This window comes from Sitophilus oryzae, unplaced genomic scaffold (assembly GCF_002938485.1).
Source record: "Sitophilus oryzae breed Bouriz unplaced genomic scaffold, Soryzae_2.0 scaffold_801_pilon_pilon, whole genome shotgun sequence".
Taxonomy (NCBI): Eukaryota; Metazoa; Arthropoda; class Insecta; order Coleoptera; family Curculionidae; genus Sitophilus; species Sitophilus oryzae.
This window is the reverse complement of record NW_022147419.1, coordinates 2,418,320-2,434,615: the sequence shown is the minus strand read 5'-3', so window position 1 is coordinate 2,434,615 and position 16,296 is coordinate 2,418,320. Positions and strand designations below refer to the sequence as shown.

Below are 16,296 nucleotides of genomic sequence, written 5' to 3'. Positions count from 1 at the left end.
TAAAATTTGACAATTTGGCAACTTTTATTTGAACTTTTTTTCTAGTTTTTCCGGTTTCTCCGAAATTTCGAAAAAATAATTTTATTTATTTATTTCACCCCTTCTCGGGGGTGAATTTAAAAAAATCATTCACAATTTGTTTTTAGATCTTTCAAAGTTACTTATATCGAAAATTCGAGTTTTTACCAAAACTTCGTATTTAAAGGTCTATTTTCTTGGCCTATTAATAAGTATTTGCTAGTCCTGCGAGGGATCGATTCCAAAAAGAAAAATCGATAAAAAATTATTTTCTATTGATAATAATATCAAATTATTAAGTAATCAGTCATGAGAAAATTAACTTAAACATAACTGAACATAACCAAAAAAAAAACATAGGTAACTTAAAACTCACATCAAACAACCTAAATCAACTAAATTTGGGAAAAAACTCACATTTTTTAATTAAAAGTGCAAATACCAATCTATAAAAACATAACATAAAATATAACTAATAATATAGTTATATAAATATAACTAATAATTAGTAAGATATCTGAGACATACAAAATAAATCCTGTACCTGTTTTCCGATTTTATACATTTTCTACTTAATATCCTACATATTCTACATTTTCTACGGACTTTTCTACATACACGTAGAAGATTAATTTTCTACACGTCATTACCCAACCCTAGCCATGGCACTCTATGTTGAAGCGAAAATGTCAAAAGTTGCCATATGATATGTCATTCTAATCAAGTGCCATTTTCTATCAAATAAAGTAAAAAAATACCAATAGTGCCATTTAAAAATCAAAAGTTATAGTTATTTCCAGTGAAACAGGAAGTGACCGAAAACAATGGAATGCCTGAATCAATCATAATTTAGGTCCTATATTAACCAAATCTCGTTTTTTTTTATCTAAAAAAAATAAAAAGTTATAGAGGTGAGCTACTTTTGAGAAACACCCGGTAGGTGTTCCAATCTATTTTCAGACATACCGGCATGAAAATTTTCCAAATAAGTCGCTCTATATTAAATGGGAAGTGAACATTTTACGGTATCATTAAACATCCACCAAATCCGTTCAAGTATTAATACGGCATTTAGCGAAACATGCGCAAAAGATAAAAACAAAACTAGCATTAAACACTTAATAGCGCATAATATTTCCCGTCCTAACGCACCTATATATTATCGAAAAAAAAAAGAAATAACGTCCATAATATAATGTTTTTGCCGTAATTACCGGCAAAACAAATATTACAATACGCGCGATTCCATTATATGAGTGCTTTCAATTAAAATGTAAAATTGGCGTATAATGCTTGACCGGAGAAATAGCTTCATGGCGAAGTGAACATCCAGGTAGTGAGACTATAAATGCTCGAATTTGCATTTCTAACAGTTAAATCGATTAAAAATGCCATCACAAAGCAAGCAAGGATAACATGAAATTTATATTTAAAAAAAAACATGAAAAAATCTTAGTTCAGTAATTAAGAAATAATGCGGACATCGATTGAAAGAATTGGGAAGATACGCAACCTAATGGACGAATTCGTGCCAAGGCTGATTTGATTTCCCCTTACGTCTCAAGTGCTGTACGGTGGAGCCACCAACCGTTCTGCGACCAACGCACAAGACACTTATTTTCTCTAATTCGGCAAGCGAAGACGGTGCGGAACTGAAAGCGACAGTGTTGTCATATTAAAATGTGTAATATGTGTAATACGTTTGACGAAAATATCTTTGGATAAGATAAAATCCGGGATAAGATCCTTTGGATAAGAGAAATCCATATTCTTGCCAAGATGGCGCCCAAAATCGGTATTTTGTGAATATCTCGAAAACTATGCGTTTTTCGCGAAAATTTTGTGGAGAGCAAAATTAAAGAGAATAAAATTTCCTATAAAAAAGGTTTTATGGAAATTTTTCCTAAAGTCAACCGTTTAAGCACAAAATCCCTGGAAATTTTACAATTTTGCGTAAAATATGATATATTATGTATAGTCGATTTTCCGAAATCAAATGTCGATTAGTGTTCACTAAAACTAGTTTTATTTTATTCAATTTTGTCATGAAACAGTGGCGTATAATTAATTCGCTCATTAATTTATGAATAATTAATTGTCGTGCTGGACAGCATTCATTGCAAACTTACTACCAGGTTCGGCATTGGTCTGGTTGCGTGGTACCAAAGATGCCGAAGAATGGGGTTGGAAGAAAACAAAAACAGGCGTTGAAAAATCCAGCTCCAAAAACCCTGTTGGCATTTTTATCCTGTAAATGCAAAACCAACAAGTATGGTAAAGCCTGCGGATGCAGAAAAGCAGGATTAAAATGTTCAATGATTACATATGGGAAAACATACTGCAATGGGAAATCCTGTGACAACGTCACTGAAGTGTCACTCGACGAATCCGATGAAGAGGAGTTGGACTTGCCTGTAGATATCCCTCTGGCGGCTGAAGATGAAGAGTTGGACGTATTGAGAGACCACCCTGATGAGCCCAGGCCAGCAGACACGATCGACTTTGACATCAATGAGCCAGATCCGTCGGGCTTGTGCAGATAAGTAAAAGTTTTTAATTTATCTAGTGGAGTAGGCCTCCGGGGAGACCTCTTGGGTGGTGTGGAAACAAGTACACATTTTCAATAATTAAAATTAATTATTCATAAATTAATGAGCGAATTAATGATACGCCACTATTTTATAACAAAATTGAAGAAACTAAACTAAAACTAGTTTTAGTGAACCCTAATCGACATTTGATTTCGGAAAATCGACTATACATAATATATCATATGTTACGCAAAATTGTAAAATTTCCAGGGATTTTGTGCCTAAACGGTTGACATTAGCGAAAATTTTCATATAACCTTTTTTATATGAAATTTTACTCTCTTTGATTTTGCTCTCTTCAAATTTTCGCGAAAACGCATAGTTTTCGAGATATTCACAAAATACCGATTTTGGGCGCCGGCGGCAAGTCTGGGAATGTGCATTTTATGGATTTTAGTTAGGGACCCCAAAACCTATAAACCTGCAAAGTTGCAAAACTTCCGGACTTTTTTCCAAGCAAAAATCCCCAATGACTGAACTATACAGCGTATTTTGATTGCTTTGGTTAGGTATAGTTTGATTTGGTTTGGTTTGTTGGTTCATTTTGGTTTATTTTCGTTTTTTTCTCGGTACGGTAGGTATTGAGGTCTAAATTACAGTATCTACTAGGTTAAGTTCATACCTACACAAGAAAAGTGTTTAGAATGTAAAATAGGAACACGTTTTCATGTAACTGATTTCAGTTATTCTAAAGTCGGAAAAAGAGGATGATGCATTTCCGCAGAGAAATTTTTATGATTTTGTGTTTGGAGAGGCTTCTATACCGGGTGTAGGGAATGCAATCCCGCAAATGCGGGATCCCTCTGAGATTCCGCGGGATCAAAGTTGTGGGATTTACCGTGCGGGATCCGCGGGATCGACACATTACTACTGGGTAACGATTAAGATCAAACCTCTTCGTTCCGGGCCGATGCGTCGACGTTAGGAACCCGGATTTTTACTTCATTCGATAGAAAATGACATTCTGAATAGAATGACATATCATATGTCAACTTTTGACATTCTCGCTTAATAAAAAATTGTATTTTAAAATTCAATCTAGAGTGCCATCGCCATGTTAAAAACACTAATTCTTAATTAGTCAAAGAGCCTTGGAAAAATAGCTATAATATATAGTATAATATATAGTATATAATCATATCTCAATTTTTTCAAAGGGAATGAGGGTGGCTCATTAGGATATTTGGAAAAAGCATTTTTTTACGAATAATTTGATACCACACACTTGGTATTTCAAGTCAAATTTTCGTTACGAACCGCAAGTTATAATTTCAAATAAACCATACACGAAAATGTCAAAAGTTGACATATGATATGTCGTTCTATTCAGAGTGACATTCTCTATCGAATAAAGTAAAAAAATACCGGCGGTGCCATTTAAAAATCAAAAGTTGTAGTCATTCCCGGTGAAACCGGAAGTGACCGAAAAAAACTGAATACGTCAATCAATCCTAATTTACGTCATATACTAACATACCAAATCTCGTTTTTTTAACTAAAAAAATAAAAAAGTTATAGGGGTGAACCATTTTTGAGACGCACCCGGTATACTGTATGTTTAGTTGTTTTTTTATAAGTGATTTCAGGTAAAAAAAACTTCACCCTGTGTTGGATAGGTAAATTTGTTAAAAAGTAAAAAAACACTGAGGAATCTAGTTTCTGTTTGGATTGTAACCCATCAGTAGCATTTTACACAAAAATATTTTTTTTAATTTTCAGAAAAATATTCAGACCTTTTTAAGAAACTCTTTATACACTTTCTTCCTTATATTTTACAGACAATTTTTTATATATCAACTACCGTTTTAAATAAGAGCCCGAAAAAGTCGTTTTAAATAAATGATCTGGCTTTTACCGTGACTACTGCCCCGCCCAGTGCATTAAAATCCCACACACATACTTGTCAAAAGATGCGTTTTTTTAATAAATAATATGATAACCCGCTTTCTTTAAATTGCCCTCGCTGCTGTGACATAAATTGCCTCTCAATGACCATATATGCAATAAATTGTCCCTAAATACCGTGCGATCCAATGAAAAGCATGTCGTGGTAGGCGTAGACAAAAAGAGCCATTCAGTTTGAGAGATTTATGAATTTAACTATGTCTATCTCTAAAGTTCTGTTTAGTACTATGATAATTAATTTTAGGCTATTTCAAATTGTTGTTAAAAAAACGTAACAATTGGACTTACCTACCTTTTAAATTGTGTAGTTACAACTAATCATTGTCAAAACTAATTCACCTACCTGAAACAAAAAAAAATTAAAATAGTAAAATCATTTTGCCCATAAAAAATGTTTCGTATTTCATAATTATGATAACGAGAAAACCCATAAAATACAAATTGAACATCCATACGAAGAATTGAATCGTTTAAGCATAATTACATTACCATATACAAAATCAGATTTTCACTTGATAACTCAAAATTATTAATTTCAAAAAAAATATATACTTAAACCATTAAATTCTACGTAAAAAGGTGCTTTGGAAATGTTCCCGAAACGGTAATAGATATCGATATGCGGTTTTTACAAAGCTCAGTCACGTTGGAACCCGCTTTCAAGTAAAGTTTTCGATTTTTGGCTTATTATTAACTACAAACGATGCAATTGATTGTAGTAAATTCAATTTTTTTGTAGTACTAATAATTAGCCAGAAAAAGTAAACAATTGTGCGCAATGTAATAAAGAGAAAAAATATTGTTTTAACCCTTAAGTACCATGGCGGGGTCAAATTTGACCCCACACGTTTTTGATGACAATTTCCACTAGTAGAATATAGATGTCTCTCTACGCGCCTCCGTGTAATCATCGAGCGGTCAGTGATATATCGGATCCCGTAAATTACTTTAGTCTATTTTTAACCACTGTAGAGACACGTAGGCGTTGGGTCAAATTTGACCCGCTTATGGTATAACTGCGTTTAGATTGATCTGTGGGTTATTTGAAATGGCCGGGTGTAGTAACAATAAATGTGGCCTGACACAAAGTGAACTTGAAGCGGAGGCACAAAAGATTATGGACAATGGATTAGATAGTGATAGTGAGTTTTCGGATAAAGTTAGTGAACACAGTGATCACCAAACAGATTCCGAAGAAGAATGGGATGATGACTGCGAAGAAGATATACAAAACGATAGCTCCCAAAGGAGCAGTGAATCTTCAACTGAGGAAAATAGTATTTCTGACAATAGAAATTCCTATTTTGGTAAAAACAGGTTCAAGTGGGCTAAAATTCCTCCCGCTTCATCTCGTACCCGTAAGCATAATATAATAAGTCACTTGCCTGGTATTATAGGAGAAGCACGACTTAAGATGCCTAAGGAACCACTTCAGGCTTGGGAGTGTCTTATTAGCGATGATATAATACAAGAAATACTTGCAAAAACTAACGAAAGAATTACTTTTATGGCATCTAAGTATAATTTACACAATTTATCATGTCAGTATACCAATCATCTGGATGTCATCGAATTAAAAGCATTCTTAGGACTATTATATTTAGCAGGTGTATTCAAATCAAATAACGAAGATTTAAGGTCTTTATTTGCAACTAATGGTACGGGCCGTGATATATTTCGAGCCACTATGTCACTAAACCGATTTTATTTTTTGCTTGCAAGCCTTTGCTTTGATGATCCAGTTACGCGACTAGAACGTATTGCTAACGGAGACAATTTAGCGGCTATATCTAATATTTTTAATACATTTATAACTAATTGCCAGTCCAATTATAGCTGCGGCGAATATGTGACCATAGATGAAATGCTTGTAGCATTTAGAGGGAGATGCAAATTTAGAATGTATCTGAAAAGTAAGCCAGACAAATATGGTCTAAAAATGCAGTGTTTAGTGGATACTAAGACACATTATCTGTTAAACAGTTTTATATATTCTGGAAAGGATACTCACAAAACAAATCCAAGAAAGCTAGCTATCCCTACCCTAGATGTTTTAGCCCTTATTCCACCGATATCAGGAACCAACAGGAACGTAACTGCTGATAATTGGTTCTCTTCCGTTGAGCTAATAAGGGAACTAAGAAAGCATAATATTACATATGTTGGAACCCTAAAGAAAAAACAAAAGAGAGGTCCCTTATGAATTTCAACCTCACAAGGACAGGCCAGCAAATTCCGCATTATTTGGTTTTACAGGAAGCGAGAGCCTGGTATCTTTTGTTCCTAAAAAAAATCGTGCGGTGTTACTAGTATCAACTATGCATCATTCAAATGCAATGGTAAATGGAAAGCCAGAAATTGTAAATTTTTATAACGAGACAAAGGGCGGGGTGGACTCGTTGAATAAAAAATGTGTATGCTATAAAACTGGCAGAAGAACTCGGAGATGGCCTCAAGTCATATGGTTTCGCATTTTGGATATTGCTGGAGTAAATGCTAATGTAATTTTTAATGGTGTTCAACGAAATAAAATAATGGAAAGAAGAAGATTTTTAACAACTTTAGGTCAACAACTCATAGAAGAACATATAGAACGCAGAGCTCAACAGCAATGTTTACCGAGAGAACTTCGTAGTGTAATTTTTAGAGTTTCTGGACTTCAGGAACCAGTACCGCCAAATGATCCGGAGCCACCACAAGGTAAAAAGAGGGGAAGGTGTAAGGTATGCCCTTATTCAAAAAATCAAAAGAAGGAAAGCTCAAAGTGCGATAATTGTCAAGGATTTATTTGCAAGAATCATTCACGCAAGAAGGTGTTGTGCGAAAATTGCATTGAAAAGTAAGGTGTAATACATCTTTGTTATTTTTTCGATGCAAGTTTTGAATGTTTTTTTTTTGTTCTAGGTAGCAGCCATAAAGCCTAAACTTGACCACTCCGTATAAAAAAATTGATTTTTTCTTTTATTTTTCTGTTAATACGAGGAAGTTTACTGTTATGTTAGTTTTATTACATATTGAAGTTTATTTTTATTAATACAGTTATAAACATTTTTTTTATTTTATTTTTTTCATAAAGGTGCAAAAATATTTGTGCAGAAAATAACTGAAATAAAAAACAGGACCAAAAAGTGAGATTTTTTTAATTAAAAAAAAGGGGTCAAATTTAACCCTGCTATGGTATAAACGTAACTATTTTTGGCCATGGTAGTTAAGGGTTAACAAATGTCTAAAACCCTTCAAAATCGTTTGTAGTTTGGGTACAACTAAAGACATTATGTCAAACTATGTTAATTTTCAAATTTTACTATAATTCACTAATTCCAAGAATCTTTTATTGAATTTTTTTGCTACTACATAAAACTACAAACGATTTTGAAGGTTTTTAGACATTTGTTAAAACTATATTTTTTCTCTTTATTACATTGCGCTCAATTGTTTACTTTTTCTGGCTAATTATTAGTACTACAAAAAAATTGAATTTACTACAATCAATTGCATCGTTTGTAGTTTGTGTACAACTAAAGACATTATGTCAAACTATGTTAATTTTCAAATTTTACTATAATTCACTAATTCCAAGAATCTTTTATTGAATTTGTTTTGCTACTACATAAAACTACAAACGATTTTGAAGGTTTTTAGACATTTGTTAAAACTATATTTTTTCTCTTTATTACATTGCGCTCAATTGTTTACTTTTCTGGCTAATTATTAGTACTACAAAAAATTGAATTTACTACAATCAATTGCATCGTTTGTAGTTTGTGTACAACTAAAGACATTATGTCAAACTATGTTAATTTTTCAAATTTTACTACAATTCACTAATTCCAAGAATCTTTTATTGAATTTTTTGCTACTACATAAAACTACAAACGATTTTGAAGGTTTTTAGACATTTGTTAAAACTATATTTTTCTCTTTATTACATTGCGCTCAATTGTTTACTTTTTCTGGCTAATTATTAGTACTACAAAAAATTGAATTTACTACAATCAATTGCATCGTTTGTAGTTTGTGTACAACTAAAGACATTATGTCAAACTATGTTAATTTTCAAATTTTACTACAATTCACTAATTCCAAGAATCTTTTATTGAATTTTTTTGCTACTACATAAAACTACAAACGATTTTGAAGGTTTTTTAGACATTTGTTAAAACTATATTTTTTCTCTTTATTACATTGCGCTCAATTGTTTACTTTTTCTGGCTAATTATTAGTACTACAAAAAAATTGAATTTACTACAATCAATTGCATCGTTTCTAGTTTGTGTACAACTAAAGACATTATGTCAAACTATGTTAATTTTCAAATTTTACTATAATTCACTAATTCCAAGAATCTTTTATTGAATTTTTTTCCTACTACATAAAACTACAAACGATTTTGAAGGTTTTTAGACATTTGTTAAAACTATATTTTTTCTCTTTATTACATTGCGCTCAATTGTTTACTTTTTCTGGCTAATTATTAGTACTACAAAAAAATTGAATTTACTACAATCAATTGCATCGTTTGTAGTTTGTGTACAACTAAAGACATTATGTCAAACTATGTTAATTTTCAAATTTTACTACAATTCACTAATTCCAAGAATCTTTTATTGAATTTTTTTGCTACTACATAAAACTACAAACGATTTTGAAGGTTTTTAGACATTTGTTAAAACTATATTTTTTCTCTTTATTACATTGCGCTCAATTGTTTACTTTTTCTGGCTAATTATTAGTACTACAAAAAAATTGAATTTACTACAATCAATTGCATCGTTTGTAGTTTGTGTACAACTAAAGACATTATGTCAAACTATGTTAATTTTCAAATTTTACTATAATTCACTAATTCCAAGAATCTTTTATTGAATTTTTTTGCTACTACATAAAACTACAAACGATTTTGAAGGTTTTTAGACATTTGTTAAAACTATATTTTTTCTCTTTATTACATTGCGCTCAATTGTTTACTTTTTCTGGCTAATTATTAGTACTACAAAAAAATTGAATTTACTACAATCAATTGCATCGTTTGTAGTTGTGTACAACTAAAGACATTATGTCAAACTATGTTAATTTTCAAATTTTACTACAATTCACTAATTCCAAGAATCTTTTATTGAATTTTTTTGCTACTACATAAAACTACAAACGATTTTGAAGGTTTTTAGACATTTGTTAAAACTATATTTTTTCTCTTTATTACATTGCGCTCAATTGTTTACTTTTTCTGGCTAATTATTAGTACTACAAAAAAATTGAATTTACTACAATCAATTGCATCGTTTGTAGTTTGTGTACAACTAAAGACATTATCTCAAACTATGTTAATTTTCAAATTTTACTATAATTCACTAATTCCAAGAATCTTTTATTGAATTTTTTTCCTACTACATAAAACTACAAACGATTTTGAAGGTTTTTAGACATTTGTTAAAACTATATTTTTTCTCTTTATTACATTGCGCTCAATTGTTTACTTTTTCTGGCTAATTATTAGTACTACAAAAAAATTGAATTTACTACAATTAATTGCATCGTTTGTAGTTTGTGTACAACTAAAGACATTATGTCAAACTATGTTAATTTTCAAATTTTACTACAATTCACTAATTCCAAGAATCTTTTATTGATTTTTTTTTGCTACTACATAAAACTACAAACGATTTTGAAGGTTTTTAGACATTTGTTAAAACAATATTTTTTCTCTTTGTTACATTGCGCTCAATTGTTTATTTTTTCTGGCTAATTATTAGTACTACAAAAAAATTGAATTTACTACAATCAATTGCATCGTTTGTAGTTTGTGTACAACTAAAGACATTATGTCAAACTATGTTAATTTTCAATACTGAGTGAAAAATATACATTTCCGTGATTTTTTACGTAAAAAATGTCTCTTGGTAAAACTCGCTACGAGCAACCGTTCTCAAGACGTTGAGAATGGAAATAGTCAATACACGTCATTATTGACAAAAAATAAACATGCTGATAGTTACTTGACTGAAATGATAAATTTGGGAATTTTTTTTAAATAAGATAAAACAGTCTGTTGAATTTTTGACTCAAAATCATGTCAAATTTATGATTTCAGTCTAATAACTATTTAGTCAACATGTTTAATTTATGTCAATGATGACAGATATTGATAATTTCGATTCCAAATATCTCGAAAACCATTAACTCGTAGCGATTCTTACCAAGAGACCTTTTTTACGTAAAAAACGCCGTAAATATATATTTTTTACTCAGTCGTTTTATACAGGTACAGACGAAAAGTTATTACTCTTCGAAGCAGGTAAAAAATATGTAAGTGGCGCCTCCTACAAGTAGGAGTCATATTGACATCAAAATCAAATATATCATGTCAAAAAAAACTCCCAAAAAATTCTCATCAAAATATTGACGTTACTTCAAAAATCTGCAGATATCAAATATCTGCAGAATATGCTGTGGAAGTTTAAGGAATACAGTTCGAACACCCTGTATGCAAACGAGAAAAACTGTGTTTTTTATAAAGACAGATTATTCGAATTTATCTTCTTTACTATACGCATAGATAAAAGACTTATACTATTAAATAGATAGGCAACTTATAATACATGTCTATTATACAAGGGCGCCTCTGGTAGACGGAGGAAGAAATACTAATGGAAGAGAGGGGTGCGGGGAAGGGGGGTTGTTTTAGTTAATTTAAAATAAATTTAGACATACATGTAAGAACACTTTGTGTGCTTTTAATTAGGTCGAACATATTATAAACGATAAATCAACTGAATTAAAAGCATACAAAGTATTCTTATATGTCGGATATTAATTAAAAAATATATTAAAAAGACTAGAAATAGTATATATTAAGTTGTTACAGTTATAATTTAATCTTTGGCGGTTTTCAGCAAATAGCAGGCAGTTTTACATAATTTTCCTCCCTTTGAAGTGAATTGGAAACGGCTATATAATTTTGGTGTAGGCAAGATTCCCAGTTTGTTTCCGTTTGGGACCTGAAATAATAAAAACAAATTAAATTAGATGTAATCATCTGCTGATCATGCTAATATAAAACGCGCGTCCTTAATTCCTTACATGCACCGTAAAAAAAATTAAATAACTGCTCTGCAAGTAGCATTTTTATTAGCAGTACTAATTTAAAAAATCTATAACTGTAAGTAGATATGTTTAATTTACTTACCATTGTATCCTTCCGGAAACCAGGTGTACAACAATTAAACTCCATGATAAAAAATAATTAAGAGTTATTACAAAACGCAAATTGTTTCACCATTTTTAAAAAACATTGTCTAAAACAGAATACTGGCAAAAATTCTGAAGGAATTTAATTTTACAATAATTCGACAAATCAAAACGAAATCAAACCGTAAAATCACAACAAAAGCGTCTCTGAGTGACAGTTAAAAATCAAATTTTATTATTGTCAGATATTGACATTTGCATTGTTAATATTGACAGTTTTAATATTTTGCGCCTCTGCATCTTGGAGGAAAAACTATTTTTAATGAACTGTCATTTCCATTTAAGTTTCCCAGCCATGACTATACGGTTCTTATGACGTGGTTTTAGAAAACTAGACTCCATTTCAAAGACAATTAATAATCCTTCTATAAATTCAACCTTAAATTTCTTAAGTTCCATCAAATTCCATCTTCCGACATAAAAACGAAGACCACAATGACCGAACACCGGGAATAACAGTAACATTCGTAACGGTTATATATAAATTTTTGAAATCACAACGGCGAAAACAATCGTTCATATATTTTTATGGTTAGACTAATATTTAATGATGCGTTAAGTACTCTAATGTTTTCTGTTCGGATAATTAGAAAAATGCTGCTTATTGTTGCTTTATAACAATATTAATCGGATTCGTTATGCCACATTTAGCGGCCAACGATGTTACCTATTGATAAATTTTCCGTTCAAAAGCACGACCAGCCGTTTGCCACAAGACTCTGTTAAAGATCGCATATGGGATTTATTAACTTGTCCTGCTCTGTAATTTAGAAATGTTTTTTTTTCATAGCAACTGTTAAAATTGCCTTATATCTATCAAAAATAGTAGATAAAATAGTACTTTAACCGCAAGGGTAGATTAAATGATACTTTAACAGCGAGGATAGGTTAAAAACTTTATTTCTTCTCGCACGTTTTTTAATTGCTTCCATTTTTGAAAATTTTTGTATTCCTTTTCATAAGTTATTCGGGATTTAAATGGAAGTAGTTTGGATATGACGTTTGTCGCCCCAGCCTGAATGTCTGTTGGTAATTTACTTATTTCGTTTTGAGCCATTTCTGGCTCCAATTCAATCAGCAATCGACACAAAAGAGAATTAAAAATATTGACTGGAAACTGACAACTAAAGAGACAGCTTTATTTATTTGTCAAATTACATAGAAACCAACGCCAACCCAGCACAATATTTTTTCTACTCGTAATAAATTCGTTGAAATAATAATTTCTGAATATTTTTAAAACGTAGCTAGTTATGGAAAAAAATATTGTTTTATACACGACGATAAAATTGCATTATCGTATAAAATACCATTTTATCGTCTTGTATAAAAAATAAAACAAACTATTTCAATGAATTAAAAATATACAGAGGGTCCTATATAAAAAAATCAAATTTTCTGTTGATAATTCTTAAATTATTAATTTAAAAAATATATACTTAAACAAGTATAAATTCTACGTAAAAAGCTGCTTTGGAAATGTTTTCATAGAAATACAAAATTTTCCATAGCAAAAAAGTTACAGCGATTTGTTAAAAATGCGCATTTTTGTAACTCCGAAACGGTAACAGAAGATATCGATATGCGGTTTTCACCATCATGTTTTTGATAAAAATTGAGCTCCAGACACCGTATTAGTTTTTGACTATCTCCTATAGAAAAGTGTATTTCCCTTTAAAAGCGTCCAATTTGGCCCACCCTAGACGTTCAATAAGTAGAACCAAAAATAATATTTGGTTGTAGTATCCCATTCAAATCGATCTCCTTCCGATTACGTCAGCGTTATCGCTTGAAATAATTGGTGGGCAGTATCTACTAAGTACCTATCTACAGACCCGATCTCATCGGCGAGTACCGGTAGAGCACGCGGGGAGTTGGCGTTCTGGTACTTTTAGTCCGTCGTAAAACAAAAGGCCAATAACGATCTGGCTTTGATCGGTACGCGATTCGCTCCAGACCATCGTCCGTGCAAGATTCGGAATTTAATTTCTATTAAAATTAGCCAGTCGAGGAGGAAATTATTACGGGTCTAGTGATAGGGAGGTGCAACGATGGAAGAATACCGTTGTTCGGTCTTTTTTGTTATTTGAATATGGCGCGAACAACGACAGCGCCTCTGTCGCCAAGAAGTGAAAAGAGGGCGTACGTGACCAGCACCGAAGAAGAGTCAGCTGTTGACGACCGTCTAGATATATCGTATCGTATCTTAATTGTTAGAACTTTGTATTTTACAATAAATAAAGTCATTATTAAAAATTCACACCATCTTAAAATATTTGTTGCAAATTGTACTCGGCAACACAATCGTTTACATTGGTCCTTCGAGCCGGATAGAAGATCAGAAGAAAAGCAAACAATTTCGAGTCAATCCAGTTTCCAGGCAATCCGAAGCTGAAATCTATACAGTCGATCAATATTTTAAATCAAAGTAAGATCAGTCCTTAATCCTAATATCCTTTATTATCCTTTTTTAAACAATTGAGTTAGAATAGTTTCGTAATTTTCATACATTTTATTTGCATTTATAAACATACAACTTGGTACCTATAAATAATTCATATATTCTCAAAGATTATTCAAAATGGCTGAAGCAGATGCTGAATTAAAACAATTAAAAAATATTCGTGCTACACATAAAGCACAACTGACAAGGTTTAGAAACTTTTTAGACAAGTTTAAAACACAAGATGTGCCAGATTTAGTTCAGCTTGAGCTTCGAATGAATAGTTTAGAAGGCATTTTAGATTCTTTCAATACAACACAAACAAACATAGAGGCTTTAGATGTAGATACGTCCGAGGATGAGCATTCACTCACGCGGTGTAATTTCGAGGACAACTATTTTGAGTTAATGTCGATTGCAAAGAGGTTTTTGTCATTACATGCAGTCCAAAATGAACCTAATGTGTCTATACACTCATCATCAAGTGGAATACAAGAGGCAAGTACACCTAATATAAAGCTACCACAAATTACTCTTCCAACTTTCGATGGAAGTTATGAACACTGGTTGTTTTTCAAGGACACATTTGAATCTCTAATACATAAGGAACCTTCAATTCCTTTAATAAACAAATTTCATTATCTTCGTTTGTCCTTGAAAGGTCAAGCAGCAGACCTTCTTAAATCATTAGAATGTTCATCGAGTAATTACGAGGTAGCTTGGCAGTTGTTAGTAGATAGATATGAAAATAAACAATTATTAGTAAAAAATCACATCAAAGCTTTATTTCAACTTGACTCAATCAGTAAAGAATCATTTTCTGGGCTACGTAACCTCTTAGACAGCATGACAAGACACTTAAGGGCACTTGAAGTTTTAGGTCAACCGGTTAGTTCCTGGGACGCATTGCTAATCCATTTGGTTTCATCCAAGCTAGATAATAATTCAAGACGTGAATGGGAAGCTGATTCTTCAAAACTAGAGAGTATAACTATTGCTGATTTCACCAAATTCTTACAAGAAAAATGTAAAATCCTTGAAAGTATTCAGTCTACACAAACACCAACTACTTCAAGAAATATTAGAGGGATGTCAGTAAGTAAACACACCCCAAAATGTTGTTTCTGTCAAAAGGAGCATACTATTTATAACTGTAACTCTTTTATTGCTCTAAATGTCCACTCACGATTATCAGAGGTTAAACGCCTTAAACTATGTATAAATTGTCTTCGAAATAATCATGTTGTAAAGGATTGTCGCTCTATTCCATGTCGAAAATGTCAGCAAAGACATAATACATTGCTCCATATTGATTATACTCAAAACTCTAAAACAAAACCTATTCAGAATAGTCCAGATCAATCATCTAATGAGTCATCTAGTTCTAATCATGAAATAAATCAAGACAATATTAGTTCAAATACTATAAACCTTTCTGTATCATCGTTTGATTATAAATCTGCTAATGTTTTATTATCAACCGCTGTTGTCAATATATTTGACAGCAATGGACGAAGTCATACATGTCGAATTCTTTTAGATAATGGTAGTGAAGCTAGTTTTATTTCAGAAAGTCTTTTCGAAAAGTTGAAATTACCTTCAACAGCAGTTAATTTGTCAATTACTGGTATTGCTCAAAATCAGGCAAAGGTCTTAAAGCAAACAAAACTTCTAATAGAATCTAGACAATCAAACTTTAAAATAAATATCAACTGTTTAGTATTGCCAAAGATTACTTCAAAAATCCCTTCATTTGTTTTCGATAAATCTGATTTAAATATTCCCGCAAACTTAATATTAGCAGACCCATCTTATCATATACCAGGTAGTGTTGATTTGCTTATAGGAGCCGACTATTTTTGGGATTTATTAAATATTGGTCAAATAAAACTTGGCAAAGACTTGCCTATTTTGCAGAAAACTAGATTCGGTTGGGTCATTTCTGGTAGATTTTTCCCTAAGAAATACATTCAAAAGGATAGCTCTGGGCTTTCTTGTAACTTTTCATCCATAAACAATTCCTTGGAGAATATGTTGGAGAAATTTTGGAGTGTAGAAGAATATAGCTATTCTGAACATCTTTCTCCAGAA

The 16,296-nt window shown here is 31.7% G+C and overlaps 2 protein-coding genes across 3 annotated transcripts in view; one reads left to right on the top strand and one right to left on the bottom strand.

Annotated features, from left to right (window-relative positions):
* Positions 1-16,296, bottom strand: part of LOC115888567 (SH3 domain-containing protein C23A1.17-like) — a 316,006-nt gene that overhangs the window by 224,813 nt on the left and 74,897 nt on the right. The window lies entirely within an intron of this gene.
* LOC115888576 lies at positions 6,976-7,496 on the top strand. Its single transcript, XM_030908337.1, has 2 exons — positions 6,976-7,353; positions 7,419-7,496. The coding sequence occupies exons 1-2, from the start codon at positions 7,049-7,051 to the stop codon at positions 7,420-7,422; spliced, it is 309 nt and encodes a 102-aa protein (XP_030764197.1). The 5' UTR covers positions 6,976-7,048; the 3' UTR covers positions 7,423-7,496.